General features: G+C 44.9%; 1 protein-coding gene across 1 annotated transcript in view; it reads right to left on the bottom strand.

The window, feature by feature from the left end:
* Positions 1-15,000, bottom strand: part of dnah9l (dynein, axonemal, heavy polypeptide 9 like) — a gene marked incomplete at both ends in the record, with an annotated part of 207,600 nt that overhangs the window by 132,759 nt on the left and 59,841 nt on the right. Inside the window, 6 exons of the mRNA XM_084057033.1 lie at positions 421-552; positions 1,368-1,475; positions 9,172-9,297; positions 10,180-10,335; positions 13,934-14,152; positions 14,632-14,856. Of these exons, the coding sequence (XP_083913159.1) occupies positions 421-552; positions 1,368-1,475; positions 9,172-9,297; positions 10,180-10,335; positions 13,934-14,152; positions 14,632-14,856 (966 nt within the window). The remainder of the gene's footprint in view (positions 1-420; positions 553-1,367; positions 1,476-9,171; positions 9,298-10,179; positions 10,336-13,933; positions 14,153-14,631; positions 14,857-15,000) is intronic.

Genomic DNA, 15,000 nt, shown 5'->3' with positions numbered 1-15,000 from the left:
TTAAATCTTTATTAAAGACTCATTTTTTCCCTCCCTGGCCGTTAATGCTGCTTGACCATGTAACGCCTTGCTGTGTATACAGTGCCCTGATGCTGTATACTTTCATATGCTGTTTATTACTGATGTGATCTGTTTAACTTGTTTGTTTCTTTTGATTAATTTTCTGTTGTTCTCTCCGCCGGGCCGAAGGCCCTCAAATTCAACAGATTCCACTCACCTCTATAATGACTGCATTATGAACATTGCTGGCCCACAATAACCTACCTGACCTGGCGGAGACCTGTGCTCCGAGGAGCACTTTGGTCTAGTATTAATAAATGATTCTGTTTGCTTGTTTTGAACTCGTTCTCGTTCAGCACTGGTTCCACCTTGGTCATTGTAAACGTTCTTTATAAATAAAGTTTGAGTTGAGAACGGTACCTTCTGAGCGATGAGCTTGGCGACCACGTCTCTGGCGTGAACATCGATGGTGCAGACCGTCATGATCTTCTGTCTGTCCCCAGGAGTCAGCTCTCCAAGCAACATGTGGATCAGTGAGTTCAGCTGGGTGATCTGTGTTAAATAACATACATATATATGTATATTATATTTATATGTACTTACATATATACATACAGTTCAGCTGGGTGATCTGTGTTAAATAACATACATATTTATTTATTTATCCACAGATCCAGTCCGGGTTTTCATCCTAATATATATATATATATACTATATATTGTTAAAACAAACAGTAGTGGGTTTGGCTATATTGTCTGAATCAGCTTTGTTTGTGTTCGTTTATGTGCTAAAACAGTGAATTTTAGAGCTGTTTCAGCGTACAATGTGAGTCAATGAGGAGCATATTTTGAATTATCAATTTCTAATCAATTATTTTAGATCTCTTGCCCACCTTTGGAATTACATCATGGCAAGATAACTACACAACCCAAACCTCTACCGTAGTGGTCTTGCCCTTTAAAGTGTTATTGTGTCTATTGTAATCTTTCAGAGCAGTGATTAAATACCTGTTTTCTATTGTAGTCTTTCAGAGCAGTGTTTAAATACCTGTTTTCTATTGTAATCTTTCAGAGCAGTGTTTAAATACCTGTTTTCTATTGTAGTCTTTCAGAGCCGTGTTTAAATACCTGTTTTCTATTGTAGTCTTTCAGAGCAGTGTTTAAATACCTGTTTTCTATTGTAGTCTTTCAGAGCCGTGATTAAATACCTGTTTTCTATTGTAGTCTTTCAGAGCCGTGATTAAATACCTGTTGTCTATTGTAGTCTTTCAGAGCAGTGTTTAAATACCTGTTTTCTATTGTAGTCTTTCAGAGCAGTGTTTAAATACCTGTTTTCTATTGTAGTCTTTCAGAGCAGTGTTTAAATACCTGTTTTCTATTGTAGTCTTTCAGAGCGGTCTCAAAGCCCTCCTCCACCCTCTCAAAGGCGATGCCCACATCTGTAGCCCACCACACCTGGCTGCCCGTCAGACCCACCTGCAGACAGATAGCATAAGTTTGGTGCTAGGGTGTAGGCCTGCTGCAGGTCCTGTAGGACATAGGCCTACTGCAGGTCCTGTAGGTATACAGTCTACAGTAGGCCTGCTGTAGGATGTATACATGCAGGACATGCAGGATGTATTACAGTTTGTCTGTTTGTCTGTATTGTAATGATTTTCTGTTTTTGATTGATGGATTGATTGAAATAAATCATACAATGCAATGCAATGCAATGCAATACAATACAAAACATGTTGTAATAGAACTCAGTAGAATCAACAGGTACATTTACAGAGAAAGAAGGGGTGAGGGCGGATTCTAGGGGTTCAAGGGGTTAAACTATGTTCACCATAGACATATAAAGGCAGCCTCAGACCCAGCTCTTAACCCTTTAAGAGGCAGCAGCGTGGTATAACCTTGGTATTATATGCTGTCTTGAGTATTTGTGTTATGTTGTGCTTTCAATGCCATTAAAATATGAAACACAACTAATTAAACCTGGCTACACAGAGTATACAGATGTGCCATTTCAAAACTTAAAATGTCCTGCCATCGCCAAGACAGTAAATTTTCAGGGGATTCCCAGGGCAATAAGAGGGACAAAGAAGGGCATTTAAAATGCTGAATTATTTTGATGATCACTGCTTTTATGATGCTAATTAATTTGAGCAACTGGTCAAGGACCTCTTCAAATCACCTTTCGCCTCATAATGAGTCTGACACCTTCTTCAACACACATTCTTTTGTTCTCATGTATATGGATGTCTGTTGAAGGGAAAAACGGGGGTGTGTAGTGACAACTTCTTTTCAGGGGCAAAACAGTGCATTTTTAAGGGCAGAAAAGGGAGGAAAAATGCATTTTCAGGGCACTTTCAGGGAAAGAACAGTAACGTGTGAAGTTTTGAAGTGGCACATCTGTATATACACAGTATATATAGTTTTACATTGGTCTCCTACCGCAGCAGCGTCAGCAGATATTGAATAATCGGCTCAGGAGTGAGTAAAAAATAAAACAAAAAAATCTCCACAAATTCAAGGCTTCATGAATCATGAGTGAGTAATTGATAGAAAAACATTGAACTATTCCTTTAAGACACATTTACGGTACTGTTCAGCTTTAGAACAAAAATAGATTTAGCAACAGAGCAACACGCCCTCTAGTGTATAACGAGGAGATGGCAGCACAGTCAATGAACGAATGCATTGCCCTGTCTTCAGTGTCTGTGATTGACAGATGGTGCAGGTCATATATTACTGGTTCAAACCGGTTTGTAAACACATATTACGTGTTTTTGTTTGAGCAACTTTTGATGCAACAATACAAACAGAAATAGTTTTATTACATTTTCTTGATAAAGATTGTTATGTTATGTCACCATTATGAGCAGAATATGTTGTTAACTGGCAGCCTTGGCTAGCCAATCAGTGGTCTTCAAGCATGACTGGCAGGCTTGGCTAGCCAATCAGTGGTCTTCAAGCATGACTGGCAGGCTTGGCTAGCCAATCAGTGGTCTTCAAGCATGACTGGCAGCCTTAGCTAGCCAACCAGTGGCACCATAGGGATTTGGCTCCGCCTACTAGGCTGCTGCTTTGGGAAATGAACCACTTGGAACCCCATGTTCCAAGTGGTCAACAATATCAGATCTACAAACTTACGCCGCGTCGACGCGTTGTAAGCTTAAATATCTGTTGTTGGTGAAGGGATTTGGTTCAGAGTGAAGAAAGAGTGTACCAAGCACATTTGCGTAGACTAGAGCATGGGTCTTCAATGGGGGGTCCGGGACCCCTAGGGGGTCCTCAGAGGTACTACAGGGAGGCCTCCAAATCTAACTGTGACAGGAACCTTTTTTTATACATTAACTGTGACCCTAGCATCCCTATTCTGAGGGGAACATTAGCCAAAAAATAGCAGATCTACAAGCTCACAACGCCTCGAGGCGTTGTGTGCTTGTAGATCGGCTATTTTTGTTGTTTCGAGTTTTGGTGTAGAGGGGAAAAGGGTGGACCAAGTACAGAGCCAACGGTAAAGTTTACCAAGTATTGAGGGTTTAAGTGGTTACATTTCTGAAAACACACATTAACATGAATCCAACATGTAGTGGGGGATCCCTGGTTCATCTCTCTCTCAGCTAAGGGGTCCTTGCATTTGTGGAAGACTGAGGAAGGCTTGAGCACCGAGCAGGCGCACTAGGGTTTCAAACGGTAGAAGCACGGCGCAGTAGCGTTTTCAATCCCAGATTCTGACCACCGGGCGACGGTAGTTTCACTGTTCTACCACGGTTCTGGGGGCTTGGGTTTAAGTGGATGACGCCCCAAGCTCCGCCTCCAACTTAGCAGTGTCATCATCATCATCATCATCATCATCTGTAGTGGAACTGGGCTTCATCTCCAAAGCCGAGCGGGTCCAGGCCGTTGCCTCAGAGTCGTTTCCCAGCTCCTTGTGACACTTGGCGATATAAAGTCTCAGTCTCTTGGAGGAGCCTGGCTCCAGCTCCTCGGCCTTGAGGAAGTTCTTCAGAGCGTCCTGGAGGGTGGAGCGGGGCGGGTTCTCGTCCAGAACGGCCGCTGCTTTCTTCTCCACCCACTCCATGGTGGCTGCCCGGTAGCACCATCGCCCCAGAAGGAACAAACACCGCGGGTCGTCCTCCTGCGACTGCTCTTCAGTTTGCCCTGCACGCTCTCGTCGTAGCGGTAGGCCAGGTCCGCGAGCGCGGCCAACCGTTTGTGGCACTCGACGTCCAGGCCGCTCGTCGTCGTCGTCAGCGCCGCCTCAGCCTCCTGGCGGCCCCGCTCCGCCAAGGACTTCTTCTCCCGTTCGTCCTGGGTGGAGCGGTACACGTCGCCGTAGGCCCGCGCCAGCCGCCACACGTACTCCCGGCTGTCCCCGTGCCGCGCCCTGTGGGCCAGCAGCAGACTGAAGCCTTCCGCTTGGCGGCCGGCGTCGCCCGCATGGAGGCCGTCGCTCTGTGCCAACAGCAGCTCCACGCTGGGAACGTCAGTCACCTCCTCCAGCCTCTCCTCCTCTTTTCGTCCCTCCTTTCCTTCCTCCTTCCACTTCCTCTTCCTGCTGTGATCGTCCTGGAACAGCGTTAGGGCGCAACTCTTCTCCTCCTCCTGCTCGCCCTCCTCCTCTTCCTCTTTCTCCTCCCGTTCCGGTTCCCTCTCGCCCCACTCCTCCTCAGCATCTGTGTAGGCTGTGGAGTAGCCTCCCTCGCTGGTCTCGCCGCCTTCGTACGCGCTGGCGTCGCCCTGGCTGGCGTTGAAGTAAACGGAGCTGGAGCTCATGGAGTCGCTACGTTGCCTGACAGGACGGCGTCGTCGTTGGCGCGCCCGCTGGCCGATGTCCTCCGCGCCTTGCCTGACGTCTTGGACGATCTGCGAGGCCACGTCCCGTAGGCCTCCCCTCAGCTCAGACACCTCGCTGAAGAGCGAGGACATGCCTCCCCTCAGCTCAGACACCTCGCTGAAGAGCGAGGACATGCCTCCCCTCAGCTCAGACACCTCGCTGAACAGCGAGGACACGCCTCCCCTCATCTCGGCCACCTCGGCGCGCAGAGACGATATGCAGCTCAGCACCTGGTCCAACTGGTCCCTGAGGTCCAGCTGCTGCCCTGGAGAAAGGCTCTCTACCACGGTCACCACCGCTGCCATCATCCTCACCTGCTGCTGATGCTGATGGTGCCGGTGGGTCTCTGTCTCTGGGGCTTCCAGACTCCCCTGCATCAGCTGCTGCCGGTGGGTCTCGGTCTCTGGGGCTTCATCCACAGACTGATGCGTCGCCGCTGGTCCCTCATCCAACAGCCGAGCAGCCTGGCCGGCCTCCAGAAGATGCCTGGGTTGAGACCTTGTCCTCCTTGTGTCTTCTTTGGCGTAGGAGACGTATGCCATGAAACCTAGATGAGCGCCGGCCACCACTGCCAGCCCTATGAAACCCGGCCAAGCCATCATGCTTTCTTTCTTCTACCAGAACGAACGAGTCAAAAATAACAATGGGCTGGTATTAGAAATATATTCTTTCTTCAAATGACGCTAGCTAATCATTTATACTCGACAAGCTGTGCCACTCATGATGGATCAATACTATAGTTAGTTCCAGAGTGTGTTCTGGTTAAAACATTATGTTTTGATGATCAGGCTGAAGTCATGAAGCAAAGAGATGCAGTCTATATGTCTTTGAAGCAAAGGGATGTGGTCTATATATCTGTGAGGCGAGGACACACTGTTGCTATGGCGCTGAAGAAAAGGACATCTGAAGCAGCGATGATCAGAAGTGTTTAGGCTGATGGCCGAACGATCAACATCTGGCCTGATGGCTAATGAAGAGTCCCAGTTAGACTGGGTGGCCTTTTATAGCCTCAATTGAGTGTGGGTTTGATCTTCCATATTTGGGCATCTGGACGTCCATATATAGTGTCGGGAGGAAACCGGGAGGAAAGCTTTTTGTTGCAAAGCCACCCCTGCCTGAATGTGGTGTAAAAACCTTCCCTCAGGGACATCTGCTGGCCTACAGGTGGTAGTGCAGGCAGGGCGGTCTTCACCTGGACCACAGCGGTCCTTGTTTGACCATCTTCTCTGGGTCAGATGGTCAGATGGTCTTCATAATTCGTTGGAGATGGTCGGTCAATGATCAGGTCGAGATGTTCAAGTGGGGCTCCTGGGTGCCACAGGTTCACAATTGCTCCGCCCCCTCTGTGTTCCTATTGGCTGGGGTTTAACCAGCCATAACTCCAGTTCCCAGCATGCTAAAGGCTCCATGAAGGTGCAGTACGCTTGGCTCATTTACCACCAAGCTCCACCTGACGGGTCGGCTGATGTCACATAGACATACTGTAAGTTAAATGATCACATGGCCTTCAGTGGCCATCTTGGATTATGCAAATTACCCAAAGTTGCCGTTTGGGCAACCTAGCTAAAATGATTCTAAGTCCCCATATGAATGCAAATGAACAACAACAACGATTTACCATGAGTCGAACGGCGGCGAGTCGACTGAAGTGGACTTCACTAGCCTGGCATGGCCAGACTAATATCACTGTGTAGATATTAGTCTGGAAGCTCTGTGTGGAACCTGCATTTCCGAGAGGCAAATTTAAAAAATGCCTCTGGTGATAAACCCGCCCCATATTTTCATACTGGGCTCTGATTGGTCCCTCACAACTTCGGAGGGAGAGAAACAAAATCTGTATTGAGAGGGGCCAGACCTAAGGGCAATTTCTTTTTGCAATGGCAGATTTGTCTGGAACCAGGCTAGGACTTCACAACATTTGACACAAAGACTCTGTCGATGCTGGTACCGTCTGTTTTCACCAAGTGTTCTGCCTTGCTGGTACCGACTGTTCTCACCAAGTGTTCTGCCTTGCTGGTACCGACTGTTCTCACCAAGTGTTCTGCCTTGCTGGTACCGACTGTTCTCACCAAGTGTTCCGCGGGGAAAAGGGTCTGACTAGAGCGTTCCGGTTACCCTTGTCGCGATTAGGCACTGTGTCTTTAACACATTAACTGACAAGAACGTAGTCCTACGGTCCGTTAAATCCAACTGTTAAGTGCCGAGACCGTAGCCCTACGGTCCGGGTGCTTTTTCCTTTTTTTCGATTTTTTTTTTCTTTTTTCCAATTTTCTACACGGACCATTTTCAGTGTAACACCACCGGAAGTCGAAACTATTTGCGATCCCGTTTTTAGCGGCGCGCGGATATTAGCCCTCTATACCTGGCTTTTGCGTCAACGTTCTGATTGGTCAGGCTCGCCAAGGTTCTGATTGGTCAGGTCCGTCAACGTTCTGATTGGTCAGGCCCGTCAAGGTTCTGATTTGTCAGGCAAGGGGACTATTCATGACATCACTATGATGTCAAGGTTTATTTTTTATTTCCTCATGTTTTTTTTTGTATATATTTTTATTTTCTCATGCTTTTCCCCCTTCTTTTTTTGTATGTATTTTTAACGGCGATGGTCCTGCTCTATACCTGGCTTTTCCGTCAACGTTCTGATTGGTCAGGCCCGTCAACGTTCTGATTGGTCAGGCAAGGGAACTATTCATGACATCAATATTATATCATGAATACAAAATTAGATGGTTTATATAAACTGTAAAAGTCCGGAACATAAACACTCTGGGTACGGCTTATAAATTGTATAGATTATTTCATAACACATACATATCTTTCTGGTACCACATTTATACACACGCAAAGTTTATTTTTTAGGTACCCACTCTATCAGCTATGACAGATCAGTTTTTGCCACTTACCTTGGAATGCATTTGGTGATTCGCTTCCAATGGCACTATTTAGTGCCACTGGAAGCCTTGAAATAAATTTACAGAGATTTAATATTTAATGGACGATTTATCAAGGAATCTGAACCTGTGTAAAACTGGTTGTGTCATAGGGGACTCTGTTGTCAACCACCTTATGTATGCGGATGATTTAATTATCTTTTCTCCGTACAGTGCAGGCTTACAACAGCTTCTGAGGGTGTGTTCGCAGTATGGCATTGAATTCAATATTAAGTATAATGCCAAAAAGAGTAGCATCATGATTGTACGAAGTAAAGAGGATAGAAGGGCTGTATTCCCTAATTTTATTCTCAGTAGCAACATACTATCTGTGTGCAGGGAGATTAAGTACCTTGGTCACTATATCTCTGATGATCTTACAGATGACAAAGACATCAATAGACAAAGATCCAAATTATATGCTCAGGCAAATATACTAATGAGGAAATTTCACAAATGTTCTGTACATGTCAAGGTATCACTTTTTAAAACTTTCTGTACACCTTTGTATACGGCTCACCTATGGAGTAATTACAAGGTTAGCAGCATGCAAAAACTCAAAGTAGCATATAATGATGCTCTACGGTTGCTGGTGAGGGTACCAAGATGGCACAGTGCCAGTCAGCTGTTTGTTAACTTGGGGGTGCCTACCTGTCAAGCCCTACTAAGAAACTTAATGTACAAATTCATATGTCGTCTTGAAGAGTCTGACAATCATGTTATCAAGATTTTAATTAATCCTATCATGAGCTCCACTAGGTTCTCGTCCATGATATGGAAACATTGGCGAAACAGCCTCTACAGACTGTGAGCAGATGTAGAAGGACTGTCTTATTGTTTTATATGTTTTATGTTTTGTTTTGTTTTATATCGTTGCTTTTATCTGAGTTTTAGCAATGAGCAACTGTCATATGTATTGTTTTATGGACTCTGAGTCTGAAATAAAGATTGAATTGAATTGAATATTGTTTCTCTAGTAGAAACACATATCTATGACAAAATATATCAAAGGCGCCGCTACCTTCACACAGGTGTGATTTTTTGTTTCCCGTTGGCCTCCATTCTAAGGCGCACACTAAAACCCCTGTTTAGCCCTTGTAGTTTTTTCTCCTCGCATTTCCCATGTTAACATAAACGGTCAGAACTCAAACATGGCGGCTCCGTTTTGACACGTGGTCTGCACTAGTAGACGCAGGGACGTGTGCACGTTGTTTACAAACAGTGGATCGCGCATTCTAAAGGATTTTAACGGGGCCTATGGCGACGCGAAAAAAACAAAAAACAACAATAAAACCTTGGCACTGGTGAGTACATTCTGAGATTAGCCCTTGGCAGTAAAAGTGTTAATAGGCACTATAATAAAAATAATAGTAAAATAAACAATACAAACAATACTAACATGTAATAAAACAAAGCAGACCTGTGCAGGGTAGTCAAACAGCCACTGGTCACGAGGCTTGTCTTCATAGGCGGACACGGCCTCCTGGATCTCTCTGCGAACCGTGCAACGCATGCTGCTCTCCAGGGCGCTGAGCCAACTCTCTGCCTGGTAACAACACATAATAATAATAATATAATATTAATAATAATATTAATAATAATGACATGCTGCTCTCCAGGGCGCTGAGCCAACTCTCTGCCTGGTAACAACACATAATAATAATAATATAATATTAATAATAATATTAATAATAATGACATGCTGCTCTCCAGGGCACTGAGCCAACTCTCTGCCTGGTAACAACACATAATAATAATATAATATTAATAATAATATTAATAATAATAACATGCTGCTCTCCAGGGCACTGAGCCAACTCTCTGCCTGGTAACAACACATAATAATAATATAATATTAATAATAATATTAATAATAATAACATGCTGCTCTCCAGGGCGCTGGACTTTACCACTGAACCACCTGAACTATAAAGTTGAAAAGGTTGCTTCAATGAGTTAATCCATTAAGACCGGAAACACATCTGTGTGTCATTTTAAGTTTTCAGATCTACAAGCTCATAGCGCGGCGCTATGAGCTTGTAGATCTGCTATTTTTTCATTTGTGAAAATGCGTGCAAATCTTTGCATATATATCTTTTAAAGCGAACATTTTTAAATCAAATCTTTGCTTCTGGGGGGGAACAAAACATTTTGAGATGGGGGTCCACGGCCAAATACATATCATTTTGGGTGGTCCTTGACATGAATAAAGCAACATAAAAAAAAAGATTTGAGTGAAACATTTTCGATTTAAAAATATATACATTTTTCAAACAATAAAATAGCAGATCTACAAGCTCATATCGCGGCACTCGGTGCCACGCTATGAGCTTGTAGATCTGCTAGACACAGATACGTTCCCGGTCTTAATGAGTTAATGACACAACCCCCACACACACACACACACACACACACACACACACCTTACCTGTCCCGTGCAGACACACGGCTCAGAGAAGGACACATACTCTCCCTCTCTGCTGAACATCCCTACGGCCACGGCCTCATCGTCGCCCCCTGTGGCCGGGTCCTTGAAGCGCAGGTCAGCAATGTTGTCAAACAGCTTCAGCAGGTGTCTGGTTACCTGGATGACATCATCATCATCATCATCATCATCATGACAGCACATTGTGACATATAGGTTTATGTTGTGTTCACTGACAGATACAGAGATTCACAGTGTATTTGTAGATTTGTATCTTTGTGGTTGAATTTGAAACCAGCTCAACTTTGTTGTATCTTTGTATTTTCACGTTACTGGCTTTTGAATAAAATGTAATTTAGTTTTAGTCTAGTTTCAGTCAACTAAATATAAGATTTTAGTTGACTAAATGAACTGTTTTTTTTTTTTTTTTTTTTAGCAGATAGTCTGTAGGTCTGTGGCCCTTCAACAGGTCCTCACAGCAGATAGTCTGCAGGTCTGTGGCCCTTCAACAGGTCCTCAACAGGTCCTCACAGCAGATAGTCTGTAGGTCTGTGGTCCTTCAACAGACCCTCACAGCAGATAGTCTGTAGGTCTGTGGTCCTTCAACAGACCCTCACAGCAGATAGTCTGTAGGTCTGTGGCCCTTCAACAGGTCCTCACAGCAGATAGTATGTACGTCTGTGGCCCTTCAACAGGTCCTCACAGCAGATAGTCTGGTCTCTGTCTGTAGGTCTGTGGTCCTTCAACAGACCCTCAGAGCAGACAGACTGGTCTCTGTCTGTAGGTCTGTGGTCCTTCAACAGGTCCTCACAGCAGACAGACTGGTCTCTGTCTGTAGGTCTGTGGTCCTTCAACAGACCCTCACAGCAGACAGACTTGTCTCCATGCAGATCACAGCATCTCAGCAGGTCTCTCATCACGTCCTGACACAGGCTCTCCTGGAAGCCGTTGGCCTTCAGACACGTCTGAAGGGCACACGCCTGCTTCTGACACGGATCCTTCTTCTTACGCCACATCATTATCGGCAGAAAATGTGACATAAAAATTGGTTTGGTGGAAAAAATGTCACGCGACGTTCGGCCAATCAGTGAAGGCGATCACTGCTGATCTACCGAATTTAGTTAAACTGATTTATTTTGTACGAGGCATAACCTTAAAGATAAGGTTGATTTGTTGCTAAAGGTTTGTTTTATTTGGACTTAAAGACACAGTGATCTCAACAGTGATCTATACTGATATGCATATACTGTTATGTTTTATTCATTTTACATTTCCTTTTAAAGGACATGGTTGTGATGTCATTGCACAATGACGTCATTATATAGAATATACAATGACGTCAATCACACTGACACAGCCATCTTGGCAAAAGAAAATAATATTTTAAACGTAACAAAAGTTTTCAAATAAAAGTAGTAATGATAATAACTAGAAAAAGTGCTCCTCGGAGCACAAGTCTCCGCCAGCAGACTTGTGTTGGGAATGTTGGGAATGTTCTAATTCTTATGTTCTAATTCTTACAAAAAATAGAACATGTTACTGTGTCATAGTAACATGACACAAGTGTCCTATCCGTCTGTATAACTGTCCTATCCGTCCTGTCTGTATAAGTGTCCTATCCGTCCTGTCTGTATAAGTGTCCTATCCGTCCTGTCTGTATAAGTGTCCTATCCGTCCTGTCTATGTAAGTGTCCTATCCGTCCTGTCTGTGTAAGTGTCCTATCTGTCCTGTCTGTGTAAGTGTCCTATCCAATTGTTACAGTATCCGCCATTTCTCAGCCATTTAGTGATTATTCCTGTCTTCACTGACCTCACTTTGAAAGAGGCTAAGACTCTTTCAAAGTGACACATGTATTTATAGGCCGCTATACGTCACTAGCCAATCAGATCACACTATTTCACCGTATTGTCACGTGTCACGTGAGGCTTGACCAATGTTAGCTTGGCCCTCGGAAAGTGAAAACAATGTCTCCTGGCGGAGACAATAATAATCCAGCAATTCCTCTCCCCCATTCCTACCAGCAATTCCTCTCCCCCATTCCTACCAGCAATTCCTCTCCCCCATTCCTACCAGCAATTCCTCTCCCCCATTCCCACCAGCAATTCCTCTCCCCCATTCCTGGCAGAGTAGTTTCGGACAAGCGTATTGAGTGGCCCTGTCTTTCCCTATTTAGGACTGACCGTGGGTAGCTACCTGGGACTTAAGTCGGGGCTTGATCAACCCTGGCTGGGTCACCTGGGCGAGGGTGTATGTTGCGAGACCCGAAACATCCTATGACCCCAGGCTACAACACTGATGATACGTCCCAAGTGCATCCATGTGATGTTTTTTCGTTAAAGTTATTCTATTTATAGTGGCTCATAGGAATTTATAGACTACGTGACAACCAGGAATAGATTGGTGACCACCGGAGAGACGGGTGACAGCCGGAATGTAGACGGCATCCGGGAGCAGTTTGGGTTGGCGCCCCAGTCTGTATCTTCCGTGAGGAAGAAGCCCAACAAATCCACGGCGAGGCCTTTAGGAGGGCCATTCAAGCAAGCCGCTAAGGGAGCCTGCAGTACCACCACGGGCCAAGACACCATCACACCAGAATGAAATGTTTGGAGCGGGGGAGTCTGGTGCAACGCACAGGTCCTGGACCTGGTGAGACGGAGGAGGAGCCCGGCCAGGAGGCCATCCACAGAGCCTAGCCCCTCCACGTACCAGCAGTTCCTCTCCCCCATTCCTGGCAGAGTAGTTTTGGACAAGCGTATTGAGTGGCCCTGTCTTTCCCTATTTAGGATTGACCGTGGGTAGCTACCTGGGACGTAAGTCGGGGCTTGATCAACCCTGGCTGGGTCACCTGGGCGAGGGTGTATGTTGTGAGACCCAAAACATCCTATGACCCCAGGCTAAAACACTGATGATACGTCCCAGGTGCATCCATGTGATGTTTTTTCGTTAATAATAATAAACTTTATTTGTATAGCACCTTTCATGACATCACATGCAGCTCAAAGTGCTTTACAGAGCAAGAATACAATTACAGTTACACATAATTTAAGAAAAATAAGAAAAGCAGAAGCATAAAATACATTAAAATAATCGCAAATGGCAGTGAATCAGGCAATACAGTGAGGAAAAAACAGTGATGTAAAACAACACAGAGATTTAAAAATCAACCAAAAAATCATCTAAAAGCAAGAGTGAAGAAGTAGGTCTTGAGCTGTGCTTTAAAGATATCCACAGAGGCTGCCTGTCTTAGGTGTAATGGGAGTTTATTCCACACTGTCGGTCCGTAGAAGCAGAATGCTGCTTCACCGTGTTTTTTATAAGTCATTGTAGGCACCTCTAGCAGGTCAGCACAACATATCTTTCTAGGCAGTCATAGAGGTAGGAAGGTGCCAGACCATTTAGAGCTTTATAAACTAGTAAAATAATTTTAAGATCAATCCTAAAAACAACAGGGAGCCAGTGTAGTGAAGCTAGAACTAGAGTAATATGTTCTCTCATCTTAGTTTTAGTTAAAACTCTGGCTGCCGCATTTTGAACAAGTTGTAATCTGTCAGTTGTTTTCTTTGGCAGGCCAGAGTAAAGTGCATTGCAGTAATCAAGCCGAGAGAAAACAAAAGCGTGGAGTGGAGTAAAAGTATAATATTTGGATCCGACATGTAGTGGAGTAGAAGTAAAAGTATAGGAAATTGGATATACTCAAGTAAAGCACAAATACCTCAAAATTGTACTTGAGTAAATGTACTTAGTTACTCTCAGTACCTCTCTGGGCTGCGTTCCCTTGGACACGATCTCCAGCAGGTCCTGGGCAGAGACGAAGTAGAAGCGAGGGAAGGTCAGCCTCTTGGTCTCCAGGTACTCGGCCAGAGCCTTCTCACACACACACAGCCTCTGCTGCAGAGCCTCCAGAGCCTCCAGGAAGCCAGGCTGGTTGGTCACCTCCACCACGTTGCTGTTCTGGACCACCTCCACCATCAGAGCCTGGAACACAGAGACCTTATGACCTACTGACCTTAACCTTAACCCTACTGACCTTAACATTAACCCTACTGGACCACCTCCACCATCAGAGCCTGGAACCAGAGCACATTATATGATTACCTTGAAGCCAGAGTATATAAATTACCGATTACCTTGAAGGCAGGGTATATATATCACTGATTACCTTGAAGTCAGGGTATATATATTACTGATTACCTTGAAGTCAGGGTATATATATTACTGATTACCTTGAAGGCAGGGTATATATATCACTGATTACCTTGAAGGCAGGGTATATATATCACTGATTACCTTGAAGCCAGAGTATATAAATGACTGATTACCTTGAAGCCAGAGTATATATATCACTGATTACCTTGAAGTCAGGGTATATATATTACTGATTACCTTCAAGGCAGGGTATATTATATATATATTACTGATTACCTTGAAGTCAGGGTATATATATTACTGATTACCTTGAAGTCGTCGTGTATTCCCTGGAAGCGCTGAGCGTCAGAGGCCAGCTGGACGCGGATGTCCAGGCTGTTGGTGAAGATGCTGTTGAGGTGAGCCCAGGTCCTCTGGACAGACATCCAGGAGGAGATGACCATGTCCGCCACCACCAGCTTCCTGCCCCAGCCACTCACCTCCGTCTGGAAGTACTCCACGTACTTACTCATCAGGATGTTCTGCAGCGCCACCTACAGGCAGGGCAGGGTTCATGTTGACGTAGTTTAGTCGTAGTCTATTGAATAAAGGTTTTAGTGACGTTTGGTACGTTTAGCTGTGTCGCTCATTCCTTACAACCTGTAGCTCGTTTTGATTGATTGAATATATTATTGCCC

Source organism: Gymnoscopelus microlampas (genome assembly GCF_963454915.1).
Source record: "Gymnoscopelus microlampas genome assembly, chromosome: 5".
NCBI classification, from domain to species: domain Eukaryota; kingdom Metazoa; phylum Chordata; class Actinopteri; order Myctophiformes; family Myctophidae; genus Gymnoscopelus; species Gymnoscopelus microlampas.
The sequence above is the reverse complement of the archived record's forward strand: the minus strand, read 5'-3'. Positions and strand labels throughout refer to the sequence as shown.